Here is a 20,125-nt window from a genome sequence, read left to right on the forward strand (position 1 = left end):
TCTGCCTCCCATCCTCATCTCCACTTCTTCTTCCCTCCAGAATCGTCTCACCATGGGGGTTTTCACGGTGGCTCCCTGCACAGGGACTCTGCTGCCGGGGTCTCAGCAGGTGGTGACGGTGGACTGTGGAGCCGAACAGCTGGGCAACTGGAACGAGTGTTTGGTCATTGACATCAATGACCGCGACCCCTCAGACCAGCCTGGGGGCATACCTTACAGACTGGTGGCTGAAGTCTGCGTGCCAGGTGGGAGTTATATGACTTGTATGTCACTTGATTGGTAAATTTGACCTGAGCTGTGGCTTGTTTCCATATGGCTTGCTTCACATGGAAGCCTGGATCTACTAGGAAAGGCACAAACTCTTGCCATGCACAAAAATAGTGCTCACTGCTATCTCCAATTGTGTGCCCAATTTACTAATACTTGTCATACAAATGAGGATGGCTTAATATTGCAGCTGTCTGGGGCTTGGATTGAGATTGAAACATGGCAATCATATAATAAAATGAGAAATATGTAATAGCACACCTAATGTGACGAGGGACCAAATGCTGTCACATTAAGCAAGCATGTCTCTCAGTTCTATTTGTTCATATACTTTCAGATCTTTTGTCAGCTATAAAGATGTTTTGTTTGATTCTGTTCATTGATTCATGAAAAACTTGAAACTTGAAAACTAACAACTAGGCTATTACATTACTGGTATAATGATATGTGTTAAAATAACAGCAAAGATAATAAATGGAGAAAAGTGCATGATTCTCTCCATCTTTCCAGTGACATAGCTCAAAATACATTTTATTTAGGTTAAGAGTCTGCAAAGTTTTCTCTGTATTCCACATGTGCAAAATACTAATACTAATGCAGCTGGCATTAGTAAGTAGATCAGAATCTTTCATTTTGATGAGTACAAAAGCAATCACTTAGTTGATCTGTGTCAAGGACATTTTAAGGTGAAGGGTGTAACTGGACCACTCTCCTTCCAGTCTTCTATTTGATTCTCTTCTATTTAGTTCTATTCCTTTAGCTGGCTCTGACTCTCTTCTTCTCTCTTGCTCTTTCCCTCTCAGGGATTGGGTTAGACTTAAGTTCCATCTTTGAGGAGCACTATCTGTGTCGCAACAGCAGCTTGCTCTCCTCTGAACAGTTTTGCGACGCTGAGGGCATTTACATCCTGGATGAGAACAAGTTTATCTTCAACAACGTCCTGGTGGGGCGCACCGCCCAGGCACGCTTAAAACTCACCAACAATGGCAAGGTGCCCTGCTTTCTCAGCCTGGCCATCAAATCTGTTGGCACTAAGGTAAGGCTAGTGGAGCTCTGTGGATAGATGCAGGTACACCATTGTTTGCTGTAGATGACATTTAGCACGTTTAAAATATCCTGATCTTCTCTGCAGGTTTCCCGCAATGTGGAGGTGTTTGATTTGCCTTCTACAAGACTGTGCATTCCCAGCCAGTCACACTCCTTTGCTGTGGTCACCTTCACACCCCAGACAATGCATCTCTACCATGCTGTGTTTGAGGCCACGCTGGAGGGGGCCACCAGGTACCCATCGGTGTCTGTGTGTGTGAGTGCATGTCTGTATATGTTATTTTGGTATTCCCTTTCCTGTTAGTTTATTTCTGTAGTTTTTATGCTAGTGTTTGGGTGTGTGTGTTAGTATGCATGCATGTACATGCGTATCTGTGGACATTTTCTGTCTTTCTTTCTCTCTCACTGACCCCCACCCCCCTCCTCCTTCCTCTGTTTGCTCCAGTATGACACCCACTTTCAAGAACAAAGTGCTGGGGTTTGACCTGATCGGAGAGGGCAACCTGCCCAGCGTGTGCGTGGTGCGTCCAGCCCTGCGGAACAGCGCAGGAAACCCCATGCTGCAGTTCAGACGGCTGCTGGTAGGGCGCAGGCACACCCTGCCCCTTGTGCTGAGAAATGATGGAAATGTACCGGCTCAGGTGAGCGGAGACAGATTCCTCCTTTTCTCTCTTTTTTTTATCCTTCATTTTGGCCAACTCCTGTTAAAACCTTTCATTTTCTAAATTTTGTTTACCTATGTATGGTAAACGATTACCTATTAACGACTAACTAATGATTACGGTACCTATTTCATAGATAAGACAGCTGAGATCACTTCTCTATACAAAATCTGTCTGCTCAGGTGAATATAGGCTGGTAGATACTGTACAGCTAGATCAGTTACTGTAAATGGAAAAAGGCTCTCTGGGAATTCTGTGAGTGAAGGTCCTTAGTGGTTGTCGGTGTTGTGCAGGTCCAGATTGACATGCTGGATAAACAAGGAGTGTTCACCCTGAAAGCTGCTGCTAGCAACACCTGCAGCTCCATCCACTCCACACAGCTAGAGGGCTTCGCTGGTTCAGGTACAGCCTCACTTCACTACACAGTGTCCACTATACACCTTACTACCTACTATCCACTATCATCTGTTCACTTAAGTGAGTACTTAGCAACATGCACATTGGAATTTAGGCTGATTAACCTAGACTGTACTTCAATATCAGCTATGTACCATATGTAAAACTCTACTGCTACCACTTTTGTCTGGTCTAGGAGGATCAGAGTAGTCAGGGAGACAAAGTTTGGGGCAGGATGACCAAATGATCACAATGACCGCTTTGTTGGACAAAGACAGGAAAATTCTCATTGCTCATGGGTCGCTTTCCTAAATGACTCACTGATTCACCAATAGCTTCCCCAGCTCAACAAATTACATCGCCACAACTTTGCAGCAATGTAATCAGACAATCAAACATCTGTCATAGCGACGTAACCACTGACATTGTCACAACCAGAAAAGTGATATTCCAGGATCTGTCGCTACAACTTAACCTGGTAATGTTGCCACTTTATAGTCCACACATTGTGGCAACATAATAGGGGAGGAGTTTGTCTAAAGATACATTGAAATATTGTATTTATTATTCAGTCATTCATATTTCATTAATTACAGTACCATAAATGACAATATTGTGAAGTCCTATCATTTTATTATCTCAATAAAAGACCCTGGCAGGTTCGCTGCAATGCCAATTACTGTGTTCCTTATGTGTTCTCTTTGGTGACGCATTTCTTTCTTCCTCAGAGCATCAGCTGGCCCACAAGGCCTTCCTCAGGCTGAAAGTTGGCCAGCAGGTGGAGTTTGAGGTCAGCTTCTGCTCTGACCAGCCCCAGAGTGTCAAGGCCAAGATGACACTGCAGGTGGAGGACAACCAGTACAACAATACCATCATACGACTGGGCGGAGAGGCTTACCAGGACATCATCTCTCTTGACAACATCAGCGGGTCATCGCAGGAGAGGGATCAGGAGGAGGATGAGGAAGGTAGGAGAGAAGAGGACAAGGAAGAGGGTAGGAGAGGAGGAGGAGAAGGAGGAGATAGGAATAGAGAGGAGGCAGGGAGGTTGATGGCTCAATGACATTAGCTTTGCCATGTCATTTATAATGCTCACAAGTGGCAATCACTCCCCAAAGTCCCCAATTTGAAACCATGCACTCTAGCTGATGAAATTCTTACCCTATTAGAGCATATCTTGTATAATGCATTGACTTATAATGTATTCAAAGTGGGCTGCTAACATGGAACCTAGTTTCTTATCCTGAATTCACACAAGCCCTGTGTCTCCCCCGCAGGTGATTATGAGGTGCTGAATTTTGGTGACTGCCATGTAGATTGTCCCCACCAGGAGTGTTTCACCATGACCAACCACAGCAGCAGCCAGGTGCTGAGGTTTGAGTGGCCCCCTACAGGACCCCATGTGTCCTTTTCTCCACAGGTAAAGCATGGGAGGAATGGATGGAAGCAAGACTGTAGTACTCAAGTCTGGTCTTTGTCTTGAGACCAGATTTTGAAACTGCTCTTGTCTTGGACTGTTTTTATTGCACAAGGTATTAGAGCAAGACTCTAATAAGACTGAATAATGAATCCTCTCTTCTCCTACAGGTGGGACACCTCCATGCTGGCTGCTCTAAGGAAGTGACCGTCACTTTCTCCTCCAATCAACCGGCGACGCTGACCAGCCAGCCAATGAGGTGTAAGCTTTGCCAGGTGGAGTTCCAGCAGCCGCTGGAGCAGGTGGCTGACTGGGATGACCGACAGCGGACGGTGCACTGGCTGACCGCCTCCAAGCAGGCTGCAGGAGCACAACCACAGCAACCTATGAAGAATAAGGTAAACACGTTGACTGTGATGTTGAAACGACATGTTGAAGCACAGTGTTAAGAATTCACAAATATAGTGATGTAAATTTGAATACATGTGCACGCAGGTAATAAAGACGGATCCTGAGCCGGGCTGCTCTGTGGTTGAAGGCTCTCAGAGGGAGCTGGAATTGCATATTAGCGCAGTTTGTGACTACGCCAAGTTCAGCTGCGACACCGACTCCATCCGTTTCAAAGACACCATGCTTTACCAGACCAGGCTCTACCAGTGAGTCTCTGTCTTGTTATGTTCCATTAAACCAAATGAAACCAAATGAAACAAAACATTACCTCATCAACCACCTGCAGAAATATTATGGTCATTTTCATGTGGCAGTAAATATTTTACTTATTAGGTGCTCAGGATGGAGCACCTGAACACAAGCTGGACTCTGTGTGTTTGTCAGTGCTGGCAGAGTGTGTCTATGAGGATGTACACACAGGAGTAGCCCCATTGAGATGCTAGATGGCGTTGAGATTAGATGTATGCGCATGTAAATTTACTGTTGCTCTGTGTCACTCCAATAGTACATACCCCCTGAGCACCTAAAAAGCGCTAGTGCACTTGTCCCTTTGTAGACCTTTTTTTTGGTATTACAATATCTCTAATGTCTGTAACCCTATCTGCATTCCCTGTCCCAACAGAGCGTTGACTAACCCAGACACATTACACATTCAGTTCAGTTGAAAACATTGAATAGTAGTTGTAGAAACAAGAATGTGTGTCAATCTACTGTGTTTGTGTGCAGACTGCAGATAGTGAATCAGGGCAGTGTGAAGCTGGAGTACTCCTGGCAAGTCCTCATGGATCCAAACAGCAACAGCATCAACCATGACCAAGGAGGTACTACGGCAGTATAACATCATTAGGGCTTCTCAGCGATATAATCATTTACCCAGAATATCAACATTAATTCTTCAAAGTATCTGAGTATATAATTGCTTGCTGTACCATTATGTACCAAAATTCTTAATATATTTTACCAATTTATATTTTAATGTTTTAAAATGGAGGTAAAAACAGTGTGTGTGTGTTTGTCCCTTCCAGATGTGACCCCCAGCTCTCGGCCTGGCAGCAGGTCAGCAGGGGTGGTGACCGCTGCCCGTCCTGCCAGCGCTCTGGCCAGTGTGATGTCTCTACTGATGGGGAACCCTGAGCTGCCTCCCTTCACCGTGGAGCCCAACGTAGGAGCCATGGAGCCTGGTGCCATGCAGACCTTCAACATTCGCTTTTCGCCTCTGGAGGTGGCCAGGTTCCAGGGCAGGCTGGTCTGCAGGTAAATGCAGTAGTCGTTAGTAATAAACACATTGTCGCCCACAAATGAGGCAGTCACCCTTTGGGCCAATCAGTTATACAAATACAAGTTATACAAATGTGAAAAAGATAGAACTATGAAAAGATTTGAGCGACTGTTAGGGAGTGAATATAATGAATGTGAATGGGTTGTCTCCACAAGTATAGTCATACAAATGCGTGCTTGTATTTCCTATGTGTTTGTGTTTATCCATTTCTTCCAGTATCCCCAACTTGCAGGAGGGGGATCAGGCTCCCTGTATGTCAGTGTGTGGCCGCAGCCTGCTGCCTCACTGCCACTTCGATCTGGAGGACTCGGACTACATCAATGGCAACCGCCGCAACCCCGAGCTCAGGGGCTCCTTGGACCCTAACACAAGGGTCATAGAGTTTAACTCTGTTGGCTTCACTGCACCGACAACCAGGTATCACATCTGAGAGGATTTACATTAGATTTTGGCTCTGAGATCCAGGCTTTAACACGTCAGCATTCAATGTCCATGATATGGATGCATATCGGTAGATCATGTTTAGGCTTGGTTAGTGTGTAATAATAAGGGCAAAGGACTTTGAAGGGAATAAAGAAAAATGATGGGTTATAGCCTTTAACCACTTGTTGATCTCAGGATCAGATGTATCTGAGCATTTGAAGAGAGTTGGGGTTCTAAGCATGTAAGCCCAAACACCATGTTGAACAGTTTTGAAGTGTGTGTGTCTGTGTGTGTGTGTGTGTTTGCATGTTCTCTGTCCATTCCTCAGACGTTTCAGCGTGGTGAACCCCACCTGTAAGCCCTACTCTTTCCAGTGGAGGTGTGAAGACTCAGGCCCCAGCCCGTTCCACTGCCTCACCCCATGTGGTACCATCATGCCAGGGAAGAAAGTGGAGGTAAGACTGGAAGCACACAGCTGTAATGAGGTTGAAAATAAATCTAGAATCCCACTGAGCTGCAGCAATGAAATAGCCTTAACATCCAGGGGAGGGCAGGGGCGGCCCTCTCTTCCTCTCCCTCTCTGTTCTTTCCCTCCCCCATTTTCTCTGTCATCCTCATCATATATCCCATATAGTCTCTCTTTCTTTCAGGATGTTAGCCTGCACTGTTCATCCTCCTGTCTGTCTGTCTGTGTTTGTGTGTAGATGTGTTTGGAGTATGTAGCGGAGGAACTGGGTATGGTGGAGTCGTTCTGGAGCTTCGTGATTGAGACGCTGTCATTGTCTGTTCCCTTCCTATGGGTGGGGACCTCTAGAGAACCGCTGGTCTACCTGAACAGAGCCCACCTCGACCTGGGAGACCTGCTTGTTGGTGTGGACACACACACACGCACACAAACACACACACACACACAAAGGCTCTGGTTATTATTTGGTCTATTTGTTTTTTGGTTTTATCTAACATTTGTTAATGGTATCTTGTCAGAGAGTAAGGGAACTTATGAATTAAGCATTATTAAACAATGCAGAATAAAAGCTGTTTCACACCGGTGTGAAACGAAAATGTGGGACGGATTTGCGGAATATTCGTGCTGGAATTTTCCGCATGTGAAGCTTACACACCGAGTCCGGTGCGACATTTTCGCATTCAGGTGTTCCAATTTCGTGCCAACAGAAAAAAAAATTCGCGTTTATTATCTGAGAGAAATCCATAGAAAGTAGCAGTCACAACAAGGTTATCTTCATTCTTTTAAACAGTAAAAAGAGGATAAAGTGTTGGGTCCATCCTATTTTGGAAAGGCAGACGGAACACAGAGAGTTTATAGGCTCATCCAGGAGCATGCCGGTAACTATCATACTGAAATATGTGGCTGTAACACAAAAGTCAATCAATAGTCAAACTTGCTCCACGATTCAGCAACAACAGTGCTCACACATAAAGCCTATAAGTGATTATTTATTTTACTTATGGAATCGGTATGTATTTTTTATAGTTATGGCTCTCGTAGCCTACATAAAAGTTAAAATGGTATAATATCATTGGGGTGTTTAGGACTACTCATTAGTCCATGATGAATATTTATAATTGAAACCAAACGAATATAGAAAACAAAGAAGTTGACCATGGAGAGATGGATCACTCAGCTTTTGTCTGGACTACAGGCTTCTGCAGCCAAACAAAGACCAACAGAACACATCAGTAACCTAATGTAGCCTATAGGGAAAAACACCACAGCCTACCTCAAAACTTCATCTTTGGAAAAAAAACATTGCAACAAAATCAGCATCTGTGTATTAATTTCTAAAATACAATATATACGGGGAAACGGAGGCGTAGCCATTACTTCATTATATTAAATATTACAGGCACATCGCCAAACGTGCTTGAGCAACAAAACGGCACAAAGAACTGAGCAATTAAATTATAAAACAATAACGAACTATAAGGTATTTAAAAAAATATGACAGGCTCCTTCAATCATCGTGAATTTACTGCATGGAATCCTTGGAATGCACTATTACGCAGCACAGCTCACGTTTCCAAAGCCTACCTTACAGTGTTATATAGTATTAAACAATAGGAAATAACCAGTATGGATAACATTTGCTAAATGTGAAATATTTGTAGATATATAATGAGCTCTGTCCATTAAATCCTTTTGAGGACATGCTTTACGCATGGATGTCCCTTGGAAATACAGAAGCGCAATATTGCACAATTAATCTTTCAGTTTATCCACAGACAGAATATCTCACGTTTCATGTCCAGGAGCTCTGTGTCTCATCACACTGTTGTTCTAAAGGTATGTGAGTAATCATATGTGTGAAATTGCTTTACATGGAGTTTTGATGGCGCTGAGTTGGTCAGTGGAAGAAAGGAGGAGAAGGAGAGGGAGAGACTTCACATCTGTCTACCAACGCCCTGTAGCCCGTTGTACTGGTGCAATTTGCAATTTGTATGTTGCAGGGAGAAAATTGAAAAAAAAATGTATTTAGGTACAATACTTGTTTTTTAGAATTCTGAAAAGGCCTTTAAAGCCCAAATATTTGGAAAAAGTCATGGAAGGATGAGACCATAGTATTTCCAGTGTTTCAGAAATTGAAATTTAAAATCTCAACACCAGCCCATGGCCTTTCTAGTGTTAATAGAAAAAAATACACCAAAATACTGATATTACAATGGTTAAAAAGCCTATGCAGTGGATTTTACATGACGCGGTGCCAATCGACCCTGAGCAACGACTTGCAGTGTGTTTGAGGTGAGACCAGCTGCTGTTCTGGCTACAGCTGTGGAGAAAATAGACCATAGTTTACATATGTTGTCTGTGAAGCACTACCATACTCTCAGTTTGGCTGCCGACAATTTAATTTGTGCCTATATATCTATATTAGCCTTCCTAGTCCACTGTATGAGTGAACGTGGATCAGAGTGTGTGCCTCTGCCTCACCTGTGCGTACAGGCGCACGGCGGTGTGGTCACAGGCTGGATGGGCGTTTACCATCATCCCCGTACCCAAGCCTTTTAGCCATCGAAAGCCACACATATTTATTTCAGCCTGGGACAATGTTTGAAAATGTGACATCATAGAAAGCATAAGATTTCATTGGTCAAGTGTATATTTTCGCAGACGGAATGCCGCAGAAGACAAAGTGGTTCCGAATTTTTTTCTTGCCGCACGAAAGTTCCGCCCTGGTGTGCAAACTTCCATTATAACCCACAAAATCATTTTTTATAGATCTCCGTGCGAATAATCCACACCAAAATTCGCACTTGGTGTGAAAGGTCTTTATTTTGGTTTATTTAGTATTTATTTATACATGTGTTACCATTTTTCAGGGATCTGTTCACAAAAAAATTGCAAAGGTACATTTACATTGTGACACAGGGAGTTAATTACAGTGATATGCAGTACAGTACAGTGACAGAGGGAATCAGTTCCAGCTACTTACACAGTAGAGTTTAGTTTAGTACAGTAGTAGTGTAGCAGCACTGAATATTGTTGAACAGATCTATAGTAGTAGTAGTAGTAGTAGTTCAGTTGTTTAGCCACTGACAACTGACAACTTCTCTGTGTGCATGCATCCATGCTTGTGTGTGTGTGTGTGTGTGTGTGTGTGTGTGTGTGTGTGTGTGTTCCCACAGGTCGTAGAGTGGAGCAGACAGTCTATCTGGTGAATGGAGAGGAGGAGCCCTTCCACTTCTCTGTCCTGCAGTCGTCTCTCCACTCTGAAGACCAACAGCACAGCCTGGCAGTGCAGCCCATGACTGGCACGGTGGCACCCGAAGACAGGTAGATGACACTAATATACACACACACACACACACACACACACACACACACACACACAGTGTAACTAAACATGAAGGCTTTTGTGGTAAAAAAAAAACATATTTTTTACATATTATTTATACATTTAGCCCGGATGGTTAAAATAGCAAATGTAAAAACTTTCATGAACCAGGTATCAGTTGAACTGCTATGTAGATGTACATGTGTGATGGCACCACATTCTCCCATTGTAGCAGACAGCTCTGTCAACAGGTTGACACGGAGAGTGATGTATCTTGTCGTTTGCTGTGAAATCTTTGATGCAGGTTGCCATTGTCGGTGTCCTTAACACCTTGCCAGGAGGGCAGTGTGAGCTTCAAGTTGGTGCTGAGGGTGAAGGGGAAGTCGGAGCCGCTCGCTTTCACTGTTAAGGCCGATGGTTACAGCATGAGCACCTGTGTTCAGGTGGAGAAGGTGGACGGAGGCCTCAGAGAGATCAGCCCCAGCCACCTAGACACACTGGACTTTGGAAAGGTTAACATATATCCACAAACACACACACACACACACACACACACACAGGTAGCCTCTGTGCCTTTCTGTGTGAAGTCTAAACATGACATCTTATGTGTCTGTGTATACACTACATCTAGGTGGGGCTTTCAGAGCAGTCCACCTTTACATTCCTGGTGTCCAACCTGGGGAGGTTCAGCCTGGAAGTAAACTTTGACCTGACAGGTCCCCACGAGCTGCTGCACCACCTAGAGGCAAAGCCACAGATGGCCACTGTTGAGGTTGGCAAGCAGCTGCGTTGGTCGTTCTTCTTCTGCCCCCGGAACACTTGCAACCTCCGAGATGTCAGACTGAGTATCAAGGTGAGATGTTGAGAACCTAGATTGAGTTTTATGAGGTTTATAATATTTCGCCTAACCCCCACAGCATCAATGTTTGGTTCATCAGAGGGAATTGCCATTGTAGTTTATGTAATTGTTATATTGGATAGGTAGGTGGTAAAGAAGGGGGGCTGGGTTACACTGTATATAGACTGTTAATAGAAAACAAATTCAGTCAGCCAAATACCTGCTATAATATTTTTCCCCTGTATTTCTCTGTGGATCTGTCCTCTATTCCTCTCTCTACTTTTCTCTATCTCTCTCTCTCTCCCCTCCCCGTCAGGTAAAGCACGGGCCAACATTTAACTTTGCCATTAAAGGCCGGGCTGTGGCACCTGGCCTTGAATTCTCCTTCACCAAGCACAACTTTGGCAAGTGCTTCCTATACTGCCCTGGCATGGTGCCTGCCTCTCAAACACTGCTGCTCAGCAACAAAGGCGACCGGGGCATCAGGTGTGTGTGTCTGTATTTGTCTGTGTGTATCAATTTGAGGTGAAGGTGTCAAATAAAAAATAATTTACTCTATTGTATAGGGAAATGTGTTTTTATTCTACTAAGAAATGTAACCAAAAAGTATTTTCGTATGCCTGGTATCAAATGTTGAGAATTCAAAACCAGCCCCTACTTCCTCTTCTCCAGTGTCCAGTGCCAGTTCAGGAACACCTCCTACTTGGAGTTAGGCTTCCAGCCGGATACTCTGTCCCCTGGTGGTGTGATGGAGGTACCAGTCACCTTCTATCCCCGGGAGGCGTGCCGCTACCGCGACAAGCTCACCTTCATCTTAAACGGCTGCGCTGAGCAAGTGGTGGACATACTGGGACATGGCATCGAGATGAAGGTGAGGAAGAGGAAGAGCGTGAGGGCCTGTCGACCCCCAAAACGTTGTGCACTGACTCTTAATACCAACGCTAGCTATGTTGTGTAGACCTATATAATCCAGAAATATCACTATTGAATGATTATGATATTAATATATATAATGATTATTAATATGTACTGTACATGGCTCATGTACAGTACATACCCTTTCTTTCTTTCTTTCTTCCCGGGGAGACCATCCCAGCGTTTCTGAAGAAATGGCCTTTAAGAGATTTCCCCCCCTGCCCCAATAGGAGTCCATTGACCCTATCTATAAATATGATATTAAAATTGAATCTATCTAATCTAATCAAATCTAATCTAATCATCTGTCTATGTTCCCTCCATCCCTCCACCAGCTGGAAGTGGAGGATCCCAGTCAGAGGAAGGTGAAACTGGGGTCTCTGCTGTTGGGTCAGAAGGTGAAGAAGCAGGTGGTTCTGGTCAACAACAGCCCTTCAGACCTCACCTTCACCCTGCTGCTTAACACACACACACAACTGGACCCCGGGGTAGGGAACACACACACACGCGCACACACACACACAGTGACAAACACATTGATATACACACAAGCTCATACATAAACCCTTTTTTTCTATCCCCCTCTCCTCTCCTCTGCTCCTCCAGGATCTGTCATTCAGTCCAGCAGCTGAGTTGACTCTGAAAGCCAGCGGTGGCCGCTGTGTTGTTGAGATCGAGTTCTCTCCCCATCAGCACATATCTCCCTTCACGGCTGAGCTGCAGGCGGAGTGTGTGGGCCTGTTGCGCCCCCTGCTGACCATGCAAGGCTGCTGCCAGGTAGGTGGTGGGGTGCATTTCCTGTCATTTCACAAGGCAAAGAATTTCAGTACTATCATCTTTACTTAAAAATGGGAGCATGTCCATAAAAAAGGTACTCAAAAAAGTGAACTGCCCTCCTTAAAAGTAATTTTTGATGTGAGGGTGTTCTCTTTTTGCATGTCACTCATTTTGGGGCACAAAATGAGTAATTTGCAAATTTTTTATATGGGTCGATGGCCTGTAGAAATGTGGGGATTTGTTGTAGCAACTCTGTATGTTGGATAAATTCAGGTTAACCAAACAGTTACTAGTTGTGGTTCCTATCCTCACTGCCAGGGTGTGGAGATTCAGCTGGACCAGGACTACCTGGCCTTTGGGGCTGTGGTCCAGCGCTGCCAGGCCAGGAAGAGGATTGTCATGATAAACACTGGTGACATTGGAGCCAAGTAAGGTTACAGAGTGATCCATCTCTGTCTGTCTGTCTCTTTCTCTCTGGAGTGGAGCACATACAGACTCTCATGGAAACACATGCACATTGCGGTGGAGACAAATATACACATGCATCCACACACACACACACACACACACTATTGCAAAAGAGATATCAACTGAGAACATCAACAGGGGACTTACACTATACGTACACAAACTTCACCTCAATACATTTTTCTAACACTAAAATGATTACTATTGAAACTAGAATTAGTAGTCTAGTTTCCACATTATTTTGTGTCTTCTCTTGTGACTATAGTAAACAATTTTGCCTCAGAGATCATTATAATTTCACCTAATCTATCTAATCTAATCTAACCAGGTTCCATTGGGAAGTAGAGGGTTTTCCTCCAGAGGTGTCCATCACGCCAGCCAAGGGCTACATCTGTCCAGGAATGGAGGTTCCTTTTGACGTGACCTTTGCCCCTGTGGAGCTGAGTAATGACACAAGATACGAGAACCTGTCTTGCTTTATCGAGGGCTGCTCCACACCTGTTACCCTCACCCTGACGGGCTCCTGTATCGTGCCCTCTGCTACTAAAGAGGTTCGATTAATGCACTTTTATTGTACATGTGTTCAGTAGGGAAGAAAGAAAGTTCTATAAATTCAATCAAGTTATGTTTTTGTCCCCCCCAATAAAATAACGGAGGGGGAGGATGGACCGGTCCTTCTCTGTGTCTGCCTGAGATTTAATCCTTCAAGTATCTTAGGTGGTAAAAAGGTGGTGGTATTTACCCTTTCAGTAAAAAGTATTACAGATAATATAACTACCCATTGCATAATTCTTCCCGCCTGCTGTCCTCTTTGTCTCCAGGTGGTGACTTTTGTTTGCCCGGTGCGTGGCTCTCACATCCAGACCCTGACTGTGTCAAACCCCACAAACCAGCGCTGGAGCCTCAAACCTGTCATTGAGGGCGAGCAGTGGAGCGCTGCACCCTCCTTGATCCTCAAACCCCTCCAAACCAAAACCTATGAGATCACCTACCGACCACTGACCATGGCTGCTGAGGGCAAAAAACACCTGGTAGAGGAAGACTAACCATTAAAAACACCCCTAGCAGAGCATCACTTGGCCTTTGTAAAGAATGTTTAGTTGTATAATAAACACCTTGTATAAAATGGCCAGTCTTCTATAGAAAGCCTAGAATTACAAAAAAAGGCCTTGTATTGAACCCTAGCCTTTAAAAGATACAGTATATTGTAGATAAAGATTGAAACACTTTGTGTAAAAAGACCAACCTGTAAAAATACCCTTTACTGAACTAACCTTTGGAATGATCTTGTAGAGAAACACTTGAAAAAGCTTTTAAAAACATCTTGTATGGAAAGACTAACCTTTTATTGACTATTGAACTTTGTTTACCCCAACCTCTTTCTGCCATCCTGTAATCCTTAACCCTAATCCCTCTCCTCTCCTCTCCTTTCCTCTCCTTTCCTCTCCTCTCTTTCCTTCATTTCCTCTCTCCTCCCCCCTGTCTTCTCATCTTCTCATCTTTGCTTCTTTTCTCTCCTCTCCTCTCCGTTGCTGCTCTCTCCTCTCTTCTCCTCTTCAGTGATCTCCTCCTTCCTTGTCCCTGTTTTCTCTTTCTCCTCTCCATAAACCTATTCCCTGACCTCAACCTCAGATCCTAACTTATGTCTCTCCTCTTCCTCTCCTCAGGGATCAGTGTTTCTCTCCTTCCCTGATGGTACAGGCATGCTGTACTCCCTGCAGGGAACTGCTGAGCCTCCCAAGGTGGAGGCCACCATTATCTACGAGCTTCCTGCCAAGACTCAGCACACAGAGCTGCTCCCTGTACACAACTGGCTCAGCAAGCTGCAGAGGTACAACACACACACACACACACCTGCATCCACGCATGCATGCTCACCATGTATGTGCGCATATGTAATGTGGACAGGCTGGTTTTGTGCACAAGACAATAATCTTTAAAGGAACAGGTCACCCAAAATGCCAGTTCATTATCTGATGCCATGTTCTTTATCTGTTCAAACACATTATTTGTTCACCTCATGTCAGTCAAACCACCAAATACACAGTGAGTTAGCACCCATAGTTCCACCAAACAATTGAAATGAACAGGATCTAGTTGTTTATAGTTCCAAAAAAGGCATAAAATGAGCATCATTTTTTTCTAATAATCCATAATCTAAGTGTTGTGTAGCTGAATGGAATGACACAGATAACTAGACTAGACTAGACTAGACAGCTTTATTAATCCCCAGTGGGGAAACTCATTTGCCACCAAATCAACTCATACAGACAACAAACAATATAGACATTGCATTCAAAGTACACAACAAATAAATAACACCGTAAAAAGCCATTTGAGACACAATTAACAGCTGAAAGGTGCTATGGATCTAGACCACATGTAAAAGTGCTCATTAAAAAATCTGACCGCTGCTGGAACAAAAGACCTTCTGAGTCGTTCAGTAGAACACTGAGACATCACTAGTCGCTCACTGAATGAGCTTCTGAGTCCGTTAAAAACACTGTGTAATGGATGGCCTTCAAAATACAGAACTGTTTTTAGTTTGGCCCTTGTTCTCTTTTCTACAGTGACCTCAAGTGAGTCTGGGGTAAGGCCAATCACTGAGCCAGCCTTTCTGATCATCTTATTGATCCTGTTTTTATCATCCGCAGTGATGCTGCCCCCCCAGCAGAGCACAGCATAAAAGAGGACACTAGCTAAGATTCCCTGATAAAAAACATGAAGAAACTTCTTGCTAATATCAAAGGATCTAAGCTTCCTCAAGAAGAATAGTCTTGACTGAGCCTTCTTGAATAACACACATAGAAACGCACAGACACAGAAATGCAAAGGTGTCAGCAGTGTTGTAAACACACAACACTTGTGCTTCCTTTCCATTGAAAATGAGGGAAAAGAAGCAAGCCCTGTCAAGACAGATGTACAGTAAATTCAGGAGTATTTCTATGTGTCCAGGTTCCGGGTGGTGATAGAGATTGTGAAGCCTGAGAGGCCAGATGCTACGGTGTCCCTGAAGGGTCTAGAATATATCGATGTTCCTGCTCTGGCCAAGAGAGACTACAAGATGTCCTTCTTCACATACAGGGAGGCGGTGTTCAATGCCAAGGTCTGGTCACACACACACACACGCACACACGCACGCACACACACACAACCTACCAACCTCTCCAGCCTGTACAGTATTACATGGTTGAGACACAATTTGCAGAAGAAAACAAGGCATGGGTCTAAAATCAGTTCTAGTCAGTGCGTATGTTGTCCAGAACACTTTACTGTCATCATTGTCCAGACTTGATTTTATTCTCGACCCTGTCCTCACCACACCCTTTGACCCCCTTCCTCAGGTGACGTTCCGTAACGAGGTGTCTGGTGAGTACGTGTTCTACCACGTCGTCTTCAAGGCCACATCTCCAGGAGTGCTGTCCACCATGGAGCTGGTGACGGCTGTCCGTCAGACGGTCTCGGCCAGCGTGCGGGTGGAGAACCCCCTGACCGCATCCACCTCCCTCACCTCCGAGTGTAAATGCCCCGACATCAGTGTCCCGCCCCAGCACACTGTGCCAGGACAGTCCAAGGTGGACACTAAGTGTATTTCCAGCCTTATTGGAAGAACAGTTGTGTGCCCACCCGCTCGTATTCACTGACTGACTGTGTGTGTGTCCTCTCTGTCAGGGCGTTCTGAGCTTTGAGTACCAGCCCCTGCGTGCAGGAGAGTCTACGGCCCGGCTGAGTCTCCACAACAATGAGCTGGGCTACTTCCACTACGAGCTGCTGCTCAGAGCGCTGCCCCCACCGCCAGAGAAGCCCATCCACTTCCACACTCCTCTGGGCAGCAGCCACTCTGCCCTCGCCAAGTTTATCAACTATTCCCGCGTCAAGGCCGAGTACTCTTGCAGGGTAAGAGAACAGCATGAATTGGACACACCATTTTCACCTAAAGGTTGGCTAATGGTTAGGTTTAGGCAAGTAAAACGGGTTAGTGAAAAGGTCATGGTCTCTCCTCCAGACTGATTGCCCAGACTTCATTGTGGACAAGAACATCAGCGCTTCTCCAGGCTTCCAGGCGGGGTCAGAGGCCAGCGTGGAGGTTTGCTTCGAACCCCACCAGCTGGGGGAGGTGAGGGGCCAGCTCACCCTGTCCTCAAGCGTTGGCGGTGAGTACATCTTCCCCCTCCATGGGACCTGCCTCCCTCCCAAAGCCCAGGGCCCCTTCAGCATCAGGGCCGGCTCCAACGTCTCCATCCCCTTCAAGAATGTCTTCCTGCAGACCGCTGCCTTCTCCTTCCAGGTGAGGAGCCGGTGGGACACACACTCCTTTGTAATGACCTGAGGCCCGGGGTAATAACCAGATCAAGGAATGAAAACAAAACCAAAAAGAGTGATATATTTTTCAAGGAGCATAAATGTAAGTGGGAATGAAAGTGATTTCTAACATGGTTTCTAAGGCTCTTTTACTTTCCAACATTTATGATAGGCATTCTGTCAGCCAATGTTAAGCCAGCTGGCTTAAATTGAGCTTTGGAAAGTTAAAGAGAGCGGTGCAGTCTTGCTTCCTTCAGTTGAGAAAATTTGTCTCTGACCTTGTCCTTCCATTAGTGACTCTTCCTTCTCTCCCGCCTGCCCCTCTCCCTGAGTTAACAAGCCTGTTATTTACAGATTGTCTACACTTACATACTTACATACTTTCTTTCTCTTTCAAATTCTCTTTCAAATTGTCTTCCTCACTCTTTGTACTGTAGTGGAAACACACACATACTGTTGCAATGGGAATATCATCTAACAATAGCAGGGGACTTGCTGTACAATGCACCCACACATATCCCCCACATCAATAACTTTCTCTAAGCCTGAAATTATTGCTATTGAACTTCCTCTCTCTCCCTCTGCTTCTCTCCCTCTCTCTTGCTTGATTCAAAAAGCCTACTCCATCCTTCATTCTGTACCTTTTTAATCTTTATCTAGGGAGGTTTGTGAAGCATGCTTGTTTTCCACAGTGCTGTGCTTCAGATTCATGCAGTTACCCACATTTAGCATTTAGGAGCAGCCGGGGGCTGAGCACCTTGCTCAAGGCTGCCTCACAGGTATTTATTCTGCTGCTCTACTTGATGTTTAATCTATAATCGACCTAATCTAAGCCTCAACCCCCTCCTAGGTGGACAACCCATGCTTCAGCGTGAAAGGGGTGGACAACATCCGCTCCAAAAAGACCCACAACATCCTGGTGACATTTGAGGCCCCTCCGGCAGGCTCTCGGGGGCCCTGCTTTGGCAAGCTGACCGTCTCTACCCAACGCTCCGAGGGCCTCGGCAAAACCTGCTGCTGGGTCTACTACCTGAAGGGCTACTGCCCCGAGACAGGCCAGAGGGAGAGTGTGTCGTAGAGACACACACACACACACACATACACACACACACACACACACAAGAACATACACGCACAGACGCCAAAGTACAAACACACATAGCCAACCCTTTAGACTCAAGATACAAAATAAACTTTTATATAAAGTTTTACAGATTTATAGTGTGGAGTTATTCATGATGCCTCAGTTATGTGTTATCTAATCTATCCAACGCCTTAATTGCTATGTTAAAGCCAAAAATACAACCCAGAGTAGCTCTTTGTGTATTTATGTTTTGTATTGCTAGTGTTCATAAATGTGCCTTCTTAAATGTTTTAATGATTAAACTGAATAAATTCTGCAGAGAAAACCTGCCTTGGCTTGTCATTACATACTCATGTCCACAGGGGGTCAATCTAAATTGGGGGATGGGCCACCTAAGTGGCATAACACGTAAATAAATAAATTCATTCATTCAAAAAATTCATTCATACATTGAAGAAAGCAAAAAGACAATCAATTGTTAAACTGAAGATCCAGATTCAGTCGAGGCTGTCAGACGTGACAACCTCTTCCCCCATTCACAGCGACCTCCTGGGTGTGTGTTAACGCCCGCGCATCCAAGCTGCTTATAAGGATTGCGCAATTGGGAAAGACAATCAGAAAAGAGGTGAGTGTGTGACGGCCGCGGAAAAAGGAGACTTACAGGGAATTCTTCACACAAATATTGCAATTATTTCCTATCAGACATTGTTGGACAAAATGGACTACTTGGACAGCTTAACTCTATTCATATACATGTATTATTTTTTATTTATTTTCTGAGCTCAGCCACACAATTTCTCTAATTTCTCTGAGTTGTTCGCCGCTTTCATCCCGGTGCAGCTGGACTGGCTGGAGGCTTGGCGGGTGTTTATGCTTCAAGGCTGTTAGACAACATTTAGGCCTATATCACACACATACACACACACACACTTATTTTACATACATTCGTCTTGAAAAGTTTGACTTGTAAATGCATTATGCAGGCATAAAAGGCATAAAAGGCCTCGCATAAAAGGCCTCGCTTGAGGTCATGACCTTCACACCACACTCCCCTGAGTGCTGGTAAAGCTAATGCTTGGACCGCGGCAAGAGGCTCTCTTTGGGAACCTTTTTACACAGTCCTCATTTCAGACCATGTAGCTATTGGTCGCTTGATGGGCGTGCTTGCAAACTTTCTCTTTAGTTTTTATTTTTTCTTCTAGTTAATTTTGATAGTTTGGACCAGGTGGCGTGGCGGCTAGCAAACGCAGTTCAGTGAAGAGCTGGTGGTTGGTACGAACAGACGCAGTTCGCCTGCTGCTGAAGCTAGCCTGCCAGCCAGAAGCCTACAAAAGGTGGTCTGGCGGTCGCGATTGAGGTGCGGTTCGCGTCCCACCAACCTGGCACAAAGAGACGCAAACCCGCCACCCAGTCCAAACTATCAAAATTAACTAGAAAAAAAAAAAAAAACCTGAAACCTACCTGAAAAGTAGCTTCCCAATTAAGCCTTTTATTAATCCCCCTTAATCCCAATGGGATTCATTATAATCCAAAGGGGATTAATAAGGTGCTATTTTATCTTATGTTATTTTATCTTATCGGGTTGTAGGCCCTTGTCAAAGTCCACAGTAAGAGCTTTACCAGGGGCTGCACCAGGGGTAGGGAACGTGCTGGGTGCTGCTGCTGCAGCAGAACTTTTAAGACGGGTGGTAGTTAGTCAGTAGTGGCAAGCAACAACACTGCTGCTGCTGCTGCTACTACTACAGCTGCTGTAGCAGTACAGGCCTAGAAGTGATAGTTCCAGTAGTTCTCATTTCAGATATCTGAAATATTTTAAAGTAGCATTTGGCTAGTCATGATGTAATGAGAGATATTGTAAATTAGCATTTATGATATCTCTCATATGACCAACCGAAATGCTAATTTAAGATATCTTTTATTACATTATGACTAGTCAAAATGCAAATTTAAGATATCTTTTTTTACATTATGACTAGTCAAAATGTGAATTTTAGATATCTCTCATTACA

At 44.6% G+C, this 20,125-nt stretch overlaps 1 protein-coding gene across 1 annotated transcript in view; it reads left to right on the forward strand.

Annotated features, from left to right (window-relative positions):
* Positions 1-18,639, forward strand: part of hydin (HYDIN axonemal central pair apparatus protein) — an 86,082-nt gene extending 67,443 nt beyond the window's left edge. The window contains exons 64-93 of the mRNA XM_078283009.1: positions 41-245; positions 1,071-1,303; positions 1,400-1,548; positions 1,760-1,955; positions 2,270-2,378; positions 3,101-3,340; positions 3,650-3,792; positions 3,960-4,187; positions 4,285-4,445; positions 4,966-5,060; positions 5,265-5,493; positions 5,735-5,935; positions 6,270-6,396; positions 6,646-6,811; positions 9,584-9,731; positions 10,037-10,244; positions 10,364-10,585; positions 10,887-11,056; positions 11,243-11,441; positions 11,821-11,973; positions 12,092-12,262; positions 12,581-12,690; positions 13,059-13,281; positions 13,552-13,761; positions 14,398-14,561; positions 15,686-15,836; positions 16,075-16,305; positions 16,403-16,627; positions 16,737-17,018; positions 17,883-18,639. Coding sequence (XP_078139135.1) covers positions 41-245; positions 1,071-1,303; positions 1,400-1,548; positions 1,760-1,955; positions 2,270-2,378; positions 3,101-3,340; positions 3,650-3,792; positions 3,960-4,187; positions 4,285-4,445; positions 4,966-5,060; positions 5,265-5,493; positions 5,735-5,935; positions 6,270-6,396; positions 6,646-6,811; positions 9,584-9,731; positions 10,037-10,244; positions 10,364-10,585; positions 10,887-11,056; positions 11,243-11,441; positions 11,821-11,973; positions 12,092-12,262; positions 12,581-12,690; positions 13,059-13,281; positions 13,552-13,761; positions 14,398-14,561; positions 15,686-15,836; positions 16,075-16,305; positions 16,403-16,627; positions 16,737-17,018; positions 17,883-18,110 — 5,577 coding nt within the window. The 3' untranslated portion in view covers positions 18,111-18,639. The remainder of the gene's footprint in view (positions 1-40; positions 246-1,070; positions 1,304-1,399; positions 1,549-1,759; positions 1,956-2,269; positions 2,379-3,100; positions 3,341-3,649; positions 3,793-3,959; positions 4,188-4,284; positions 4,446-4,965; positions 5,061-5,264; positions 5,494-5,734; positions 5,936-6,269; positions 6,397-6,645; positions 6,812-9,583; positions 9,732-10,036; positions 10,245-10,363; positions 10,586-10,886; positions 11,057-11,242; positions 11,442-11,820; positions 11,974-12,091; positions 12,263-12,580; positions 12,691-13,058; positions 13,282-13,551; positions 13,762-14,397; positions 14,562-15,685; positions 15,837-16,074; positions 16,306-16,402; positions 16,628-16,736; positions 17,019-17,882) is intronic.
* Positions 18,640-20,125: the final 1,486 nt, after the last annotated feature.

Source organism: Centroberyx gerrardi, chromosome 4, assembly GCF_048128805.1.
Source record: "Centroberyx gerrardi isolate f3 chromosome 4, fCenGer3.hap1.cur.20231027, whole genome shotgun sequence".
NCBI lineage: Eukaryota > Metazoa > Chordata > Actinopteri > Beryciformes > Berycidae > Centroberyx > Centroberyx gerrardi.